This window comes from Carcharodon carcharias, chromosome 10, assembly GCF_017639515.1.
Source record: "Carcharodon carcharias isolate sCarCar2 chromosome 10, sCarCar2.pri, whole genome shotgun sequence".
In the NCBI taxonomy this organism is placed as follows: Eukaryota; Metazoa; Chordata; class Chondrichthyes; order Lamniformes; family Lamnidae; genus Carcharodon; species Carcharodon carcharias.
In genome coordinates this window covers 162,806,607-162,825,199 of record NC_054476.1, presented here as the reverse complement: position 1 = coordinate 162,825,199, position 18,593 = coordinate 162,806,607, and the positions used below count along the sequence as shown (strand labels likewise).

Below are 18,593 nucleotides of genomic sequence, written 5' to 3'. Positions count from 1 at the left end.
ATTGATAGTTATTGGTTGCAAATTAGTACAGAACTTTTTTATGCAGTGCTCTGACCATAGTGTCAAGGAGACAAAGGACAGAAGCTACAACAGCATGAAGAGAAATTCTTTGAGGTGCAGGATGCCTAATCTATCTATTAGAATGTTAAACCAAGAGGATGATCTTCCAAAAAAAATGTAATCCAGTCTACTAGTAATGGAGAAGGTATTTAAAGCCAGTTGGGCTTTACAAGGCCACAATGAACAACCTGAAAATCACTTAAGATCCTTTACAGCAATTAAATAATTGCCTAAATTTTTGGAAGATGGGTATGGGGTGGGGGGGAGCCATTAAGGATACAATATTGTACAAAATTTGTACGTACACATTCTTATGTACACAATTTCAACATCTATGTTAAGCAATGAAACAAGAAGCAGAAAGTGCAATAAAATTGGCAGATTTTAACAATATTAAAATTGCCCAGAGTAGAAATTATTCGCGATATTATTCTCCCACCCTCGTTGATTTGGCTTCTCTTTTTAGTTGCATGGAGAATTAGTCTATGGCCACTAAGCAAATATAAGGTTTAGCCAGTTCACTATTAGTTTCCTCCCCAAAAATGCACTAAAAGAATGCTACAAAGCCAACAGTATGTACAATAGCACGTTGAAAGACAGGAATGCTTAAGATGCTGCTGTCTTAAGCATGACCAAAGATATCTTACCAGCAACCAATAGGTTTAAGTTCAATAATCAAAACCAGGCTTGAAACCTTTGTTCCACCATAAATACAACAAAATCTGATCATTGCTCAACATAGATGGATGCTAGATTTGATGTCTTAGCCTAAAAGCTTCTGGTGCAAACTTTGGCACATACATCTTTCATGGGATCATATACAGTATGAAATGATTTGTAAAGGAACAGCTTAAAATTGAACACGGTCTCAAACATGTTTATCGATATCTATCTGGATATAGGTCAATGAAAAGACATTAAAAGTTTTAAAATCAATTGAAAATGCTTGTTTCCAATACTCCAAAAATACACAAATAAATGTCAAACCCTTGCCTGTGTATTGTTTCATCCACTTATTAAAAAACTGTTTTTTGCCCCAAGTAATTAAACTGTTAGTCACTTTTTATCCTAATGATACAGTGACTCATGTTTTCTCCCGCACCCCCACCATTGTCGAATTCATTGATCATAGTCATCATTTCCTCTAACAAATTGTAGTATATTTATGAATTTGTGTGCTCTGGAATGAGTAATCATCAAAAAGCAATTCTAGCTGTTCAAAGCTACAGCTTCAGTGCTGTAATTGACTGAAAAGAAATGATAGTGGTACCTAAGAAATTTGCCTCAGTCTTTATAAAGACAAAAATATGACTATTGCTGTACTAAAGGACGATGTAGACGAAACTGGAGATAAATATTTAAAATAAATTACATTGAACTTAACAACATGGAAATCATCAGGTCCAGAAGCTATGCATTCTAGGATATTAAGGCATGCTCGTGAGGTAACAGCAGAGGCACTAATCGGATCTTTTCCAAAAATATTCTTGCAATAGACTAGAGGATAATATTACACCTCTCCATTACATGCATAATATGGGATAAAATTGGTGAACACTTGAAAAGGCATGGATAAATTAGAGGCAGTCAATATGAATTTATAAAATACAAATTGTACATACTTAATTCAATTGAATTTTTTTGACAAAATCAGTGTATAATGGAAAAGTAGTGGATGTTATATATACATTTTACCAGTGGCAGAGGAGATGGTGCACAGTTTTTCCACCCTTAAGCCAATTGAGGCCATTAAGTGCCAAATAATGGCTATTTTACCAGTTGCATGTGAACAATTTGCCCTGTAAAATCTGGTGGCCTCCCTACAAAACTGGGGGTAGGGGAAGGGGGCGCGGTCATTGAAACAACAAAAAAAAAGTAATTTTGCCTTTATATAGCACCTTCTCTTGCATTCTTGAAAAAATGCCCAGGATTTCACATGGATGCTGTGCCCTCATGCCTGTCCTGGAAGCCAACAACTCTATTTTGTGGTTCAGGCAATTAGTTGCCTGAAGCCCCTCTGAGGCAGAATGTCCTGCCTCCAGGAACTGCTGGCCAATCAAAGTGCTGATCTGGGAGCAGTGATCACTGATAGAACTGCAGCATTCCTGGACCAGTAACCCCAAAGTTCAGGTAACTAGGGTTGGGGACCATCTGGGCCAGTCAGTCAGACCCTGGTGAGGGAAGGGGTGAGGAGGGCAGGGGGAAGATGTATTTGGTGACATCACGCAAAAAGTGGCAGAAATAGTGGAGGATGAATCTTTTAATGTGGAAGCTAGTGGGGTGGAAACGAAGACAAAGGGAACCCTACCGCAGTTCTGGGAGGAAGGGCTGGGGGTGAGAGTGGAAGTGCGGGAAATGGGTCAGACACAGTTCAGGGCCCTGTCAACCACATTGGGAGGAAGCCTCAGTTAAGGAAAAAGGAAGACTTTTCAGACGCGCTACTGGAGAAGGTTGCATCATCAGAACAAGTGCAACGGAGAACGAGAAACTGGGAGAATGGAATGGAGTCCTTACAGGAGGCAGGGTTTGGGGAAGTGTAGTTGAGGTATCTATAGGAGTCAGTGGGCTTATAATGAATATCAATAGACAGCTTAAGCCCAGAAATGGAGACAGAGAAGTCAAGGAAGGGAAGGGAGGTGTTAGAGATGGGCCATGTGAACTTCAGTAAAGGCTGGAAATTGGGACCAAAGTTGATTAAGTTTTCCAATTCCAGGCAAAAGCAAGAAACGGCACGAATGTGGTCATCAATGTACCAGAAAAAATGTTGCTGGAGGGGGCCCTGAGTAGGACTGGAACAAGAAATGTATCTTCAATATGTATTGCTACTACAGGCCTAATTCTTCTAAATCATGTGATTAACCTCCAGTATTAACCAATACTTTCAACTGTGCCAACTTCAAAGTCATTTAAAATGTATCGACCTTTCTTTTAAAAAAAGAGCTTGATTCTTAAGAATAGCAAAACTACTAGAAGAATTCAGTAATTTACAACTATACTAAAATCTAATCTGACAAATACTTCAAATATTTATATAGTAAAACAATTCAATACTACTCGTCAGTTACAAAATAAAACTAAATTCAGTCATAATTATAATCAAAGTCAATACATTAGCTACACAGAGATGCAAACTTTTAATGTTTGATTAAGAGATACTAAAGTATACATCGAGTCATATTGGTGAAACGAATAAGTTCCAAATGCTGGAAATCGTTTTTTTTTCAAGCAAATCAGTGCCATCTAAAGAGACGGAAAAATGGGCATTAAAGCTCCAGGAAGGAGGTCTCAAAGATTGTTAATTTCTTTCTAACACCAATAGACCTGTTGCATTTTTCCATTATTTTCTATTTTTATTTCAACTTCTAAAAGTACCCAATTATACCACTTGTTTTGCTAACCATGAAGTGTTGACCTTGTTCTTTAGCAAGACAGGGGTTAGGAAGTGACATTGGTTCCCTGTTCCTGTGAGACAAAAAGGCAATATAAACTCTTGGGGCTACTTATCCTGCTTATCAGCTCAAACTACTCATTTTTGAAATCATATTATTTACCCGACTAAGGCCTATGTGGTAACTGCTCTTCTCTAAATCCAGTGACTCCAGAAGTTCTTCTACGGCCTAAAAGTGAAAAAGAAATATATATGGTGAATATCAAGGGTAGGTTAAATAACTTTATTCTTTTACAAATGTATCCTTTTTATGTAGTGTATAATTTCTAAAAGGTTAGAATATCCAAGTCAAAATTTTACTCTAAGGATACAATGAATTAAAAAACATTGTTTCAAAAAAAATACTCTCAGCTATTCAAGCAATTTTGCCTGTTTGTGCTCAAGTTTGTGCACCATTTTGACCAAAAGTGTGGTTGTAGAGTCCTTCAACAGTTTGACTTTGGAGATGCATAGATTACGGATTATTCTGCCTCTAATTCTCAGGACTTCCCAATCTGCACTCCCGCTCTTCAGCAGAACCAGCATAATATGGCTAATAGCCTGCATTGATTGCATTTAGTTTCAAAAACATGGTTCACTTCTGCTATCAAATTAAACAAATAAGTTTTGACAAGAATATATTAACAGCAAATTATAATTTGATTCCTACTCTAAAATATTATTTAAAAACCTAGCAATTTATAACAACTTTGACAAGCCTATCATTCTCTTTGGATATAGAGTGCATTGTAATATTTATATCTTAGATTTCTATTTCTAAAGTTTCATTTAATTTTGTTGACTACATCTCTGCATAACACATTCAAAATACACAATAGTAAGAACCAATACATCAGAACTGGTTTCAGTAAGAAAACTGATAGCACTGCTAGATAATCACTTTAAATAGTTCATGCACAAACACATATTTCAAACTAAGATAATAGTTAACTCTGCATTTTAAACATAAACACTTAAGCTTGAGCTTACAGCTGAAACATTTCAACTCTAATGCCTCCAAGTGAAAAAGACAATTGCAGTAGCTTGGATCAAATAGAATGCCTAAAACTCCTGTATGCAACACTAAGTTTGCCTCTCATAAGTTTGTTTGTGATGAATTTACAATGCTATACTTTGAAACAGAGGGTCCAAACACTGCATACTGAAGAGATTTTTGTGTTCATTCGTTGCCACAGTGATGAGTTCACTACACAACATGTACTGCCTTATATGGAGGCTACACAAAAGGTATCATTTTTCACTGGTACTGTATGCCTGCAGTTTCATAAACAAACAATCTTCCAGTTAACATTTCAATAAATACTGCACCGTAAGAATGAGGTGTTGGTCAAACCCCACAGCGCCATCATTTAACTATTCTGACAATCATTGTTTTTTTAAAAAAAGTGACAAGATACTAAACATCTGGCTACTTCTATGTCAAACATTACTCTACAATTTAACCCTCTTATGCTACGGAGTATAGTTCAAAAAGGCTAGCCAGTAACAACAGTTATCAGCAGTTTTCAATTGTTTACCTAATTTAGCTTATGGTATTGCATCTTTTTTCCTCCTTGGGTCATGTAATGCAATTACATGTCCTCCTGTGACAATAAGAGAAATGAACATCTATCTGGTTTCTGCCTCATAGCAATTCTGTACATTTTGGATCAGGATGAGGCAAACTAAACGTCATATCTAAGAAAACTCATGCAACTGAAGGCAAACTGCCTACATACATGGCTCAACATTTAACTTAAAAAAATGAAATTCAAAGGAGACTTAGGTCAGTTGTTTGTAGCAACCTGAAGTCAGAGACAGTGAAGCAAGAGGTTCACATCAGTCCATGCAGGATGAGAGATTCTGCTCTCGGCCGAAAATTCATTCTTTTCTTAGAAGTGTTTACATTGCTACTGAAAAATCTGTTTTTGTGCAACTTTGCTATTGTGTAAATAGAGTAAAGTTATTAGTTTGGGGTAATCCTTAGTGTGCTACAACTTTCTTTGTAGATCAAAATCACAAACTAGTACTTTGCACATTCAAATATTAGTCTTTTAATACTGGAAAATAATATGGTACAAATATTAATTTTGGAAGAACATTTAATACTAGTGTAATGACATTTTTCAAAACAGATTTGAGACTTCTGCTAACCAACATTTTGCTTCAATATTTGCTTTCTTGACTAATTAGAGAGAGCTTGGTTGTAGCTCTCATTAACAGTGCTTTGAGATAGATGGACCCAGGCATTTCTACACATTTTCAACTAATATTTCCATCACGTTTTGTGTCACTCAACAGTATATGTCTTCCATAAAAATGGGAAGGTTGAAATTAATAGGGTAGAATATGCCTAATCAAAAGACCAATGCTCAAATTTGATGCATTGAAATGTCTTGTCACAGTTAACTCACCCGTTTTTCATCTTTAACAATGTAGTTACGCCCATGCTTTTTTGTTAGATGTGGTGCAAGAACATCAAAACGTCGTCTAAACTCAGAAAACACCATATGATCTGGATAACCTAAAGATTGCAATGAAAAAAGGGCACCGCTTACTTTTTTTTTAAAAAACTTTACTCACTCCACTTTATCAAAAAGGCATGAAAACTTTTATTCTGATGTCAACTAATATGGTTTAAAATGGAATAAGGGAGGGAAGCAGCAGTTTCAATAATCACATCGGTTACAGCACAGAGGGCCATTCAATCCGTCATATTCATGCTAACTCTTTGTATGAGCAACTCAGCCAGTCCCGCTTTTTCCCTGGAAAAACTCAGCAGGTCTGGCAGCATCGGTGGAGAAGAAAAGAGTTGACGTTTCGAGTCTTCATGACTCTTCGACAGAACTAGGTGAATCCAAGGGGTGAAATATAAGCTGGTTTAAGGTGTGTGTGTGTGTGTGGGTGTGGGGGGGGAGGAGAGAAGTGGAGGGGGGTGTGGTTGTGGGGACAAGCAAGCAGTGATAGAAGCAGATCATCAAAAGATGTCAAAGACAACAGAACAAAAGAACACATAGATGTTGAAGTTGGTGATATATTATCTAAACAAATGTGCTAATTAAGAATGGATGATTTACAGAACTCATTTCTCATTATCTTGATTCCCTTCTCTCTCCCCTTGTCCAGTCCCTTCCCACCTACATCCGTGATTCCTCTGACACCTTACGTCACATCAACAATTTCCAGTTCCCTGGCCCCAACCGCTTCCTCTTCACCATGGACGTCCAATCCCTCTACACCTCCATCCCCCACCAGGATGGTCTGAGGGCCCTTAGCTTCTTCCTCGAACAGAGGCCCAAACAATCCCCATCCACCACTACTCTCCTCCGTCTGGCTGAACTTGTACTCACACTGAACAATTTCTCCTTTAACTCCTCTCACTTCCTCCAAATAAAAGCTGTGGCTAGGGGTACCCGCATGGGCCCCAGCTATGCCTGTCTCTTTATGGGGTATGTGGAACATTCCTTGTTCCAGTCCTACTCCGGCCCCCTTCCACAACTCTTTCTCCGGTACATCGATGATTACTTCGGTGCTGCTTCATGCTCTCGTCAGGACCTGGAAAAATTTATTAATTTTGCTTCCAATCTCCACCCCTCCATCATTTTCACGTGGTCCATCTCTGACACTTCCCTTCCCTTCCTTGACCTCTCTGTCTCAATCTCTGGTGATAGACTGTCCACCAATATCCATTACAAGCCTACCGACTCCCACAGCTACCTTGACTACAGCTCCTCACACCCCACTTCCTGTAAGGACTCCATCCCATTCTCTCAGTTCCTTCGCCTCCGTCGCATCTGTTCCGATGATGCTACATTCAAAAACAGTTCCTCTGACATGTCGTCCTTCTTCCTTAACCGAGGTTTTCCACCCACAGTCGTTGACAGGGCCCTCAACCGTGTCCGGTCCATCTCCCACGCATCCGCCCTCATGCCTTCTCCTCCCTCCCAGAAACATGATAGGGTCCCCCTTGTCCTCACTTATCACCCCACAAGCCTCCGCATTCAAAGGATCATCCTCCGCCATTTCCGCCAACTCCAGCATGATGCCACTACCAAACACATCTTCCCTTCGCCCCCCCTGTCGGCATTCCGTAGGGATCGTTCCCTCCGGGACACCCTGGTCCACTCCTCCATCACCCCCTACTCCTCAACCCCCACCTATGGCACCTCCCCATGCCCACGCAAAAGATGTAACACCTGCCCCTTCACTTCCTCCTCACAGTCCAAGGGCCCAAACACTCCTTTCAAGTGAAGCAACATTTCACTTGCATTTCCCCCAACTTAGTCTACTGCATTCGTTGCTCCCAATGCGGTCTCCTCTATATTGGAGAGACCAAACGTAAACTGGGTGACCACTTTACAGAACACCTGCGGTCTGTCCGCAAGAATGACCCAAACCTCCCTGTCGCTTGGCATTTCAACACTCCATCCTGCTCTCTTGCCCACATGTCTGTCCTTGGCTTGCTGCATTGTTCCAGTGAAGCCCAACGCAAACTGGAGGAACAACACCTCATCTTCCGACTAGGCACTTTACAGCCTTCCGGACTAAATACTGAATTCAACAACTTTAGGTCTTGAGCTCCCTCCTCCATCCCCACCCCCTTTCTGTTTCTTCCCCCTTCCTTTTTTTTCCAATAAATTATATAGATTTTTCTTTTTCCCACCTATTTCCATTATTTTAAAATCTTTTATGCTCCCCCCACCCCCACTAGAGCTATACCTTGAGTGCCCTACCATCCATTCTTAATTAGCACATTCGTTTCGATAATATATCACCAAATTCAACACCTACGTGTTCTTTTGTTCTGTTGTCTGTGACATCTTTTGATGATCTGCTTCTATCACTGCTTGCTTGTCCCTACAACCACACCCCCCTCCACTTCTCTCTCCCGCCCCCCCCCAAAAACACACACCTTAAACCAGCTTATATTTCACCCCTTCCTTGGATTCACCTAGTTCTGTCGAAGGGTCATGAGGACTCGAAACGTCAACTCTTTTCTTCTCCGCTGATGCTGCCAGACCTGCTGAGTTTTTCTAGGTAATTCTGTTTTTGTTTTGGATTTCCAGCATCCACAGTTTTTTGTTTTTGTTTTTACCCGCTTTTTCCCTTAGCCCTGCAAATTTTTTCTCTTCAGATAATTATCCAATTCTTTTGCAAGCTACAACTGAGTCTATCACAACCACACTCTCAGACAGTGCATTCCAGATTCCTAACCACTCGCTGCATAAAAATATTTTCACGTCACCTCTGGTGTTTTAGCCAATCACCTTGAATTAATGACCCTGGTTCTTGACCCTTCTGCCGACGAGAACAGTTTCTCCCTATCTACTCTGTCTAGTCCCCTCTTGATCTTGAGCATCTCCATCAATTCTCCTCTCAACTTTCTCTTCTCCAAGGAAACAAAGCCTATCTTTGCCAATCTATCCATGCAATAGAAGTCCCTCATTCCCCAAATCTTATCTGAACCCTCCCAAATGCATTCACCTCCTCCCTAAAGTTTGGTGCCCGAACGGGACACAACACTCCAGCTGAGACTGAACCAATGTTTTATAAAGGTTCACCATTATTTCCTTGTTTTTTTTCACTCTGTGCCTCTACTTATAAAGTCCAGGATCTCGTATGCCTTATTAACCTCCATCTAAACCTACCCATCCACCTTCAATGATTTGTGCACAAATACCCCCCATAAGGTCACTCTGCTCCACACCCCCTTTAGAAATGTATCCTTCATTTTACATTGCCTTTACCCATTCTTCCTACCATGATGTATCACTTCACACTTCTCTATATTAAACTTCATCTGGCACATGTCCACCCAATTCACCAGCTTATGTCCTCTTGAAGTCTATCACAATACTTCCAAATTTTGTCTCATCTGCAAATTTTAAGATGGCTTCCAGCACACACAAATCTAGGACATTAATAAAGATCAAGAAAAGCAGTGGTCTTAACACCAACCCCTGAAAAATCCCAGTCTATACCTTCCTCCAGTCCAAAAACAAGCATTCCCCACTATTCTGTTTCCTGCCACTCAGCCAACTTTGTATCCATGCTGCTACTGTCCCTTTTATTCCAAGGGCTTTAACTTTGCGGGGAAGCCTGTTATGTGGCACTTCAAACACCTTTTGGCAGTCCATGTGAACCACACCAATCACATTATCCTAATCAACTGTTACCTCACCAAACATTTCAATTGAATTAGTTAAACATGAATTTCCCTTGACAAATTAGTGCTGGCTTTCCTTAATTAAAAACAAAAAACTGCGGATGCTGGAAATCCAAAACAAAAACAGAATTACCTGGAAAAACTCAGCAGATCTGGCAGCATCGGCGGAGAAGAAAAGATTGACGTTTCGAGTCCTCATGACCCTTCAGCAGAATTCAGTAATATTAGGAGAGGGGTGAAATATAAGCTGGTATAACATGGGGAGGGGGTTGTAGGGGCAAGCAAGCAGTAATAGGAGCAGATAATCAAAAGATGTCACAGACAAAAGAACAAAGAGGTGTTGAAGGTGGTGATATTATCTAAGAGAATGTGCTAATTAAGAATGGATGGCAGGACACTCAAGGTACAGCTCTAGTGGGGGTGGGGTGGAAAGACTAACAGGGCATAAAAGGTACAGATTTAAAAATAATGGAAATAGGTGGGAAAAGAAAAATCTATATAAATTATTGGAAAAAACAAAAGGAAGGGGGAAGAATCGGAAAGGGGGTAGGGATGGAGGAGGGAGTTCAAGATCTAAAGTTGTTGAATTCAACATTCAGTCCGGAAGGCTGTAAAGTCCCTAGTCGGAAGATGAGGTGCTGTTCCTCCAGTTTGCGTTGGGCTTCACTGGAACAATGCAGCAAGCCAAGGACAGACATGTGGGCAAGAGAGCAGGGTGGAGTGTTAAAATGGCAAGCGACAGGGAGGTTTGGGTCTTTCTTGCGTACAGACCGCAGGTGTTCTGCAAAGCAGTCGCCCAGTTTACGTTTGGTCTCTCCAATGTAGAGGAGACCACATTGGGAGCAACGAATGCAGTAGACTAAGTTGGGGGAAATGCAAATGAAATGCTGCTTCACTTGAAAGGAGCTTTTGGGCCCTTGGACTGTGAGGAGAGAGGTAGTGAAGGGGCAGGTGTTACATCTTTTGCATGGGCATGGGGAGGTGCCATAGGTGGGGGTTGAGGAGTAGGGGGTGATGGAGGAGTGGACCAGGGTGTCCCGGAGGAACGATCCCTACGGAATGCCGCTGGGGGGAGTGAAGGGAAGATATGTTTGGTGGTGGCATCATGCTGGAGTTGGCGGAAATGGCGGAGGATGATCCTTTGAATGCGGAGGCTGGTGGGGTGATAAGTGAGGACAAGGGGGACCCTATCATGTTTCTGGGAGAGAGGAGAAGGTATGAGGGCGGATGCGCGGGAGATGGGCCGGACACGGTTGAGGGCCCTGTCAAAGACTGTGGGTGGAAAACCTCGGTTAAGCAAGAAGGAGCACATGTCAGAGGAACTGTTTTTGAAGGTAGCATCATCAGAACAGATGCGACAGAGGCGAAGGAACTGAGAGAATGGGATGGAGTCTTTACAGGAAGCAGGGTATGAGGAGCTGTAGTCGAGGTAGCTGTGCGAGTCAGTAGGCTTGTAATGGATATTGGTGGACAGTCTATCACCAGAAATTGAGACAGAGAGGTCAAGGAAGGGAAGGGAAGTGTCAGAGATGGACCACGTGAAAATGATGGAGGGGTGGAAATTGGAAGCAAAATTAATAAATTTTTCCAAGTCCCGACAAGAGCATGAAGCAGCACCGAAGTAATCATCCATGTACCGGAGAAAGAGTTGTGGAAGGGGGCCGGATTAGGACTGGAACAAGGAATGTTCCACATACCCCATAAAGAGACAGGCATAGCTGGGGCCCATGCGGGTACCCAAAGCCACAGCTTTTATTTGGAGGAAGTGAGAGGAGTTAAAGGAGAAATCGTTCAGTGTGAGAACAAGTTCAGCCAGACGGAGGAGAGTAGTGGTGGATGGGGATTGTTTGGGCCTCTGTTCAGAGGAAGAAGCTAAGGGCCCTCAGACCATCCTGGTGGGGGATGGAGGTGTAGAGGGATTGGACGTCCATGGTGAAGAGTAAGCGGTTGGAGGCCAGGGAACTGGAAATTGTTGATGTGACATAAGGTGTCAGAGGAATCATGGATGTAGGTGGGAAGGGACTGGACAAGGGGAGAGAGAAGGGAGTCAAGATAATGTGTAATGAGTTCCATGGGGCAGGAACAGGCTGACACGATCGGTCTGCCGGGACAGTTCTGTTTGTGGATTTTGGGTAGGAGGTAGAAGCTGGCCGTCCGAGGTTGGGCGACTATCAGGTTGAAAGCTGTGGAAGGAAGATCTCCAGAGGAGATGAGGTCAGTGACAGACCTGGAAACAATAGCTTGTTGTTCAGTGGTGGGGTCATGGTCCAGGGAGAGATAAGAGGAAGTATCTGCTGACGCTCAGCCTCCGCGCGATAGAGGTCAGTGCGCCAGACAATCTCCAATCCAATTTCCACCCCTCCATCATTTTCACGTGGTCCATCTCTGACACTTCCCTTCCCTTCCTTGACCTCTCTGTCTCAATTTCTGGTGAAAGACTGTCCACCAATATCCATTACAAGCCTACCGACTCCCACAGCTACCTCGACTACAGCTCCTCACACCCCGCTTCCCATAAGGACTCCATCCCATTCTCCCGGTTCCTTCACCTCCGTCGCATCTGTTCTGATGATGCTACCTTCAAAAACAATTCCTCTGACATGTCCTCCTTCTTCCTTAACCAAGGCTTTCCACACACTGTCATTGACAGGGCCCTCAACCGTGTCCGGCCCATCTCCCGCGCATCCACCCTCACGCCTTCTCCTCCCTCCCAGAAACATGATAGGGTCCCCCTTATCACCCCACCAGCCTCTACATTCAAAGGATCATCCTCCGCCATTTCCGCCAACTCCAGCATGATGCCACCACCAAACACATCTTCCCTTCACCCCCCCGGCGGCATTCTGTAGGGATCGTTCCCTCTGGGACACCCTGGTCCACTCCTCCTTCACCCCCTACTCCTCAACCCCCACCTATGGCACCTCCCCATGCCCACGCAAAAGATGCAACATCTGCCCCTTCACTTCCTCTCTCCACACCGTCCAAGGGCCCAAACACTCCTTTCAAGTGAAGCAGCATTTCACTTGCATTTCCCCCAACTTAGTCTACTGCATTCGTTGCTCCCAATGTGGTCTCCTCTACATTGGAGAGACCAAATGTAAACTGGGCGACTGCTTTGCAGAACACCTGCGGTCTGTACGCAAGAAAGACCCAAACCTCCCTGTCGCTTGCCATTTTAACACTCCACCCTGCTCTCTTGCCCACATGTCTGTCCTTGGTTTGCTGCATTGTTCCAGTGAAGCCCAACGCAAACTGGAGGAACAGCACCTCATCTTCCGACTAGGCACTTTACAGCCTTCCGGACTGAATACTGAATTCAATAACTTTAGATCTTGAACTCCCTCCTCCATCCCCACCCCCTTTCCATTTCTTCCCCCTTCCTTTTGATTTTTCCAATAATTTATATAGATCTTTCTTTTCCCACCTATTTCCATTATTTTTAAATCTATACCTTTTATGCCCTGTTAGTCTTTCCACCCCACCCCCACTAGAGCTGTACCTTGAGTGTCCTGCCATCCATTCTTAATTAGCACATTCATTTTTGATAATATCACCACCTTCAACACCTCTTTGTTCTTTGTCTGTGACATCTTTTGATTATCTGCTCCTATCACTGCTTGCTTGTCCCTACAACCCACCCCCCCACCCCCCCCACTTCTCTCCCCTCGTCCCCACACACCTTAAACCAGCTTATATTTCACCCCTCTCCTAATATTAATGAATTCTGCTGAAGGGTCATGAGGACTTGAAACGTCAACTCTTTTCTTCTCTGCCGATGCTGCCAGATCTGCTGAGTTTTTCCAGATAATTATGTTTTTGTTTTCCTTAATTAATCCACATTTGTTTAAGTGAGTGAACATTGTCCCGGGTTATTGTTTCTAAAAACTTTCCTATCACAAAGGTTAAACTGACTGCCCTGCAGTAGCAGCCTATATCCTTGCACCCTTTACTGAACTTCTCTCCAATCACTGAGAAAATACTTACTTAGAAACTTTGTGACAAAAGTAGCATCAGATAAGCTTGCACCAATTCCCAGCATTTTACTGTATAGTTGTGGAAATATTACTTAATGCGCATCCACAATCTATTGTAGATCCTTACGGAGGAAGTGTATTCAATATTACTGCAAAGAGATTATTCTCCTTCGATAGAAATAACTAATTGCTTTCTTCATCATCAGGATTGTAGATTTAAATTGATCAGTATAATTAACATTAAATATTTATTGAAGATAAAAGGAGATGCGATCAAGACAAAAAATTCTTCCTAGTGAACAGCTATCAAATGTTTCCCAACATGTGAAATGCTCAAATATCAAAAACCTTCAAGAACAATTAGGAATCAACATCTTAAAATTATAGTTATACACGTAAGGAGTTCTCAAAACTAAAATAAGCATGCAACCTCTTATCAGCCTCAAGTAGTTTTAAAACTTTGTACCCATTTAAATAACATGGTGGTAAAGAAAGTGGGCTGAGTTTTAATAGTGAACACCAGCAAAGTTGGGATTGCATCAGATGTTAATTTTTTTTAAATCTGAAACCTGACCCCAATCCGCCCCCATCCATGTTTAATGGAGGCAAGTAGCCAATTTAAAATATTTTAACGAGCCTGGTCACCAATGACTCAACTTGTTTGCAAGTCTTACAGTGGTTGGCCAGGTTTCACAGGATTTGGAAATCCAGCAACTGAAGGGAAGTGAGGACAGTTTTGGGTAGAAGGTAGTCCCTTTACAGCACTGCTTGTGTCATACAATTGGCCCCTGGGGGTGAGAGTTGGATTTCTCCCCCACTCTCCACCACCACCTTCCTTTACGCGCACTCCTGCCTCCCCCAGATACAGATAGACACATCTGCTCCAGCAGCCTGCATCAGAGTTCTCCTCACATGACTAGTAGCCGAGTCTGACAATCAGGCTGACTTCTGGGAGAGAGACCTATCAACGACAAAAGATGCACACAGTAGAATAGGGGCATTGGCATAGTGATATTGTCACTGAACTAGTATTCCAGAGACCCAGGGTAATGCTCCGGGTTCAAATCCCACCACAGCAGGTGGTGAAATCTGAATTCAATAAAAATTTGGATTTAAAAAGTCTGATGATGACCATGGAACCATTGTCAATTGTCAAAAAAATCCTTTCCTTTAGGGAACGCAAACTGGTGTCCTTACATGGTCTGACTTACATGTGACTCCAGACTCACAGCAACGTGGTTGACTCTTACCTGGCCTCTACAAGAAATTTTTAAAATGTCCAGGTCTCCCATGCAAACTTCCACTCCACATCCCCTGCCCACCCACCCCCTACACTCCCTTACGGGCGAAATAATGCGGGGTAGGGTGGGATGGGAGAGGAGGCAGATGGTGCTGACTGCCCCCACCCCCATCCAAAAACCATGGCGGTGTAAAGCTGACAAGCTCCGCTCATTACCATCCTTCAATGGGCTGGATGTCCTGGCAATGCCAGGAAGACGCCAGCGGCAGCTACCAGGACTGCAGTTAAACATAGGAGCCCAAGTCTAGGATCCCCAGAGCCAGGATGATTTGACAGCATTAGGGAGAGAGACAGCAGGGGTGAGAGGATGGGTTTGAGAGAGGGAATGGATAGGAAGGAAGGAATGGGCGGGAGGGGGAGGAGAGGGAACGAGTCAGTCCAAGAGCTGCCCTGTGATCAGCAAAGGGTAGCCCCCGACGAGCTGCAACCATCCCCACTGTCTTCCTGCCCTTTTAACCATTTGAGGTTAAAAACTTCCTGCTGCCAAATGTATTATGCCATTGGCAGCATATTATTAGTTTCTTTAATATGGCAGACGGGCTGCCAATTTCAGCACCCGCCTCCCCGCCCCCCCCCCTGTATTATTGGGGTGAGCTTGGGTGGGCAGGAGGGTGGTGAAATGGGCGCCCACCACATTTAACATGCCCCCCTCCCCCCTCTGTGCAGGAAACACGCCTGCCAGGGGCACATAAAATTCGGTCTTATGTCTTTTAAATATTCCCATGTTTGGGAAACCACAAAAAACAAACTCTTATTACACAGACCTTGAAAACTGATCCATAAACTTGAAATTTAACAGAATCTACCTTGTCTATATATTCTAAGGGCATCAAGAAGTTTGCAGCCCCTAATCTGGGCTCGAAGCAGTGGTACATCCAGCTGCATCAGACCGGCTTCAAAGTTTTCGGCCTGGGCATCAGCTTCTGTTATTCCAGACTTGAAAGAAGGAGTTGGAGACACCTTTGTTTCAGTGAAAGCATCAGTCTTTGGCAGCAAACAGTGGATAAAATGAATCTTAGACTTCTTGATTGTGTCAATAAGAGCATCCTGTGGAAAAAGAACTTAATTCAGGTATCAAATAGGTTGTACATATTTTCCATGAACACTACGAAAAAAAAATGGACATCTCATGTACTTTTTCTGTATGTTATTCTTAAACACTTTATCTGGGATAGAAATCTAGAATCCTTAATTTGAGACAAAATTACTGAGCATTTAAAAATGGACAAGTTGATTAACACAGCCAGCAACATGACAAAACTTAAGAGTTGTTTTGAAGAATTGCCAATTCCATAGAAAAAGCAGATGAAGTCAATGTAGCATACATGATTCTTCATAAGGCTTTCGGTAAGGTTCCCAAAGTCAACAGCCAGAGCTAATGTTTTCTGTAAAATCATGTTGCCATGAGCAACATAATTAAAACAAAAACAGAAAATGCTGGAAAAACTCAGCAGGTCTGACAGCATCTGTGGAGAGAGAAACAGAGTTAATGTTTCGAGTCCCTATGACCATTCTTCAGAGCTCCTATACTCCCTTAAAGAACTTGTTGCACATAAAAAGTATTTTTTTCTATGAACTGGACAAAATTAAAAATTTCTGGAAAATTCAGTTTTAGTGAATATGATAACCATGAAACATATAGATTATGCATTCCTTAAAGCAGTCTAGTAAAAATGGAAACCATATGTTCAATCATTAATATGTTATTAGAAACAGTTTTGAGGCTCGAAGTTTTAGCAAGATGAAAACACAGTTATAGCATTAATATTTTAAACATAACAGCTGGCCTTATCTTACATACTGATCAAGAGTCAAATTAATAATGGTAAGTCAAAAATTTACAAAACCAAAGAATAAAACTACAGTAAGATTTGTTAAAATATTAGCACTAGCAATAGATAACGGGTCATTATTGTAACCAGCTTTAAATGAACAAAATTATTTTCTACTTTATTTAAAAGGGTTCTGTTTATGAATGGAATCTAATCTAGTTAGAGTTATAATGTATTGAAGGCTAATTTTTAAAGAATCTCTAATACTTTTAAAAGTCAAAGAAAAGTAAACTTGAAATTAACACATCTGCTTTTTAGACTTATGGCATTGTTTTATGAAGCAATTCAAATTACTATTGCCGTGAATAGAAATAATAATGATGAGCAGCAACTGAATAAATAGATCATTCTTTATACAACCATTACATATATAGTGGTATTTTCCTCTCAGCAAAAATGCATCCAACCAAATCTTAAACTCAGTGATACCTAAATGTTGAACCTGGTTTATTGATTTACTAACCACTTGGAGCTTAATCTGAATGCAGGACGATTTCTTCTTCACAGCAGCTACACCAGTGGTGAAAGTCTTTCTCATGCTTGTGGCTCTTCTTAAGGTAAGCTGGGATCCTCCCTCCAGACCAGCAATTGAACCAGACAATACCGTGACTGTTCCAGCTCTGCCCATAAAGAGATTGCTAATGATTTTCCTGGAAAAAAAATTGCAATTGTACTATAATTACATAACACTAAAAATGGCAGAAAAATACATTACAATTCATAACCTTAGCCACCACCATCTATATAAAAATAATTAAAGCCACATAATGGATCAATATTGCTGGTATCTTACAAATACTGTACCAAACACTTGGTAAAAACTGCTACTCCTTACTTCTGTGAATCCTGCAGCAGGGCAGCAGCATTTTGGGAGGCAGGGTTCTGTTTTGCATGAGTCAACCAGCCAGTTGTGTCATACTCCACCCAATTGGTATTGTAACAATGTCCTAGGATGAAGTGATGCGGTTTGTTGCTTTTGAGCAATGGGCTCTGGCCTGTAGAGTAAGGCAACAAATTCAGGTAAGATTTTAGCAGTTTTCCTACTTCCATCCAGCACACAATCAAAACTAGTTGCCTAGATCAAATAAATTGTCTTCAAATATGTAAAGCTAAGTGTTTACACATATTTTGATGACCTTTTATAAGAAAAAAAATGCACTGGAGTGTATACTAGTGAGACTTTTACTGGCATGCATTCTGAAATTATTTGTTGTGTTATTACTTAGTTTAATTATTTTGTTTATGGTACTGCACCGTTCTTATCATTATCTTGTCGACCATAGTATGTGAACAGCCGTTCTAAAAGTGTATCTTCATTTCCATCAGGCTGTAGCGCTTCTTCATCCAGCAGCCAAAGCAGCCCTCTTGCTTCGTCCGTTCTAGCCAAAGTTCGAACCTATCAGGAGAAATATAAAGTAATGCATCACTTCTGAAATGCGCTCTCCTGCTTAGCTTTGTGAGCTATACAAGCTTTTCCTTCATTTAATAATGTTGCAGCAGAGAAACTTAAATATAGATGAGAAAAAGCAATCTCTGGCTCATTAGGAGCAATGATGAGTGCAAAGTACATTTTAATGCATCAGAGACATGTATCCACAGACATTAGTACCCTGTATTTCAAAAAAGCACCCTATTAATGGTAATACTAATAGCACATGATTTTTAAAAAAATCCTGATAGCATCAGACTTAATTGTAGCTATTGATCAATTATTAACCGCACTATTTAAGACATGCTTTAATAAGTGATTTTAAGTGCACTTTCCGTTATTACAAAGCCAGGCTTCTGTAAAAGCTCTTTGTGCTTATCAGTGCAAAGTTGATATGCTTCCTAT

The 18,593-nt window shown here is 41.6% G+C and overlaps 1 protein-coding gene across 16 annotated transcripts in view; it reads right to left on the bottom strand.

Annotated features, from left to right (window-relative positions):
• The window catches only part of myo18ab (myosin XVIIIAb), a 272,295-nt gene that overhangs the window by 92,442 nt on the left and 161,260 nt on the right, over positions 1–18,593 (bottom strand). For all 16 annotated transcript variants that reach the window (XM_041198064.1, XM_041198065.1, XM_041198052.1 and 13 more), the window contains 6 exons: positions 18,014–18,155; positions 17,595–17,754; positions 17,223–17,409; positions 15,734–15,974; positions 5,902–6,011; positions 3,612–3,677 (listed from right to left, as the gene is read on the bottom strand). In XM_041198064.1, coding sequence (XP_041053998.1) covers positions 3,612–3,677; positions 5,902–6,011; positions 15,734–15,974; positions 17,223–17,409; positions 17,595–17,754; positions 18,014–18,155 — 906 coding nt within the window. The remainder of the gene's footprint in view (positions 1–3,611; positions 3,678–5,901; positions 6,012–15,733; positions 15,975–17,222; positions 17,410–17,594; positions 17,755–18,013; positions 18,156–18,593) is intronic.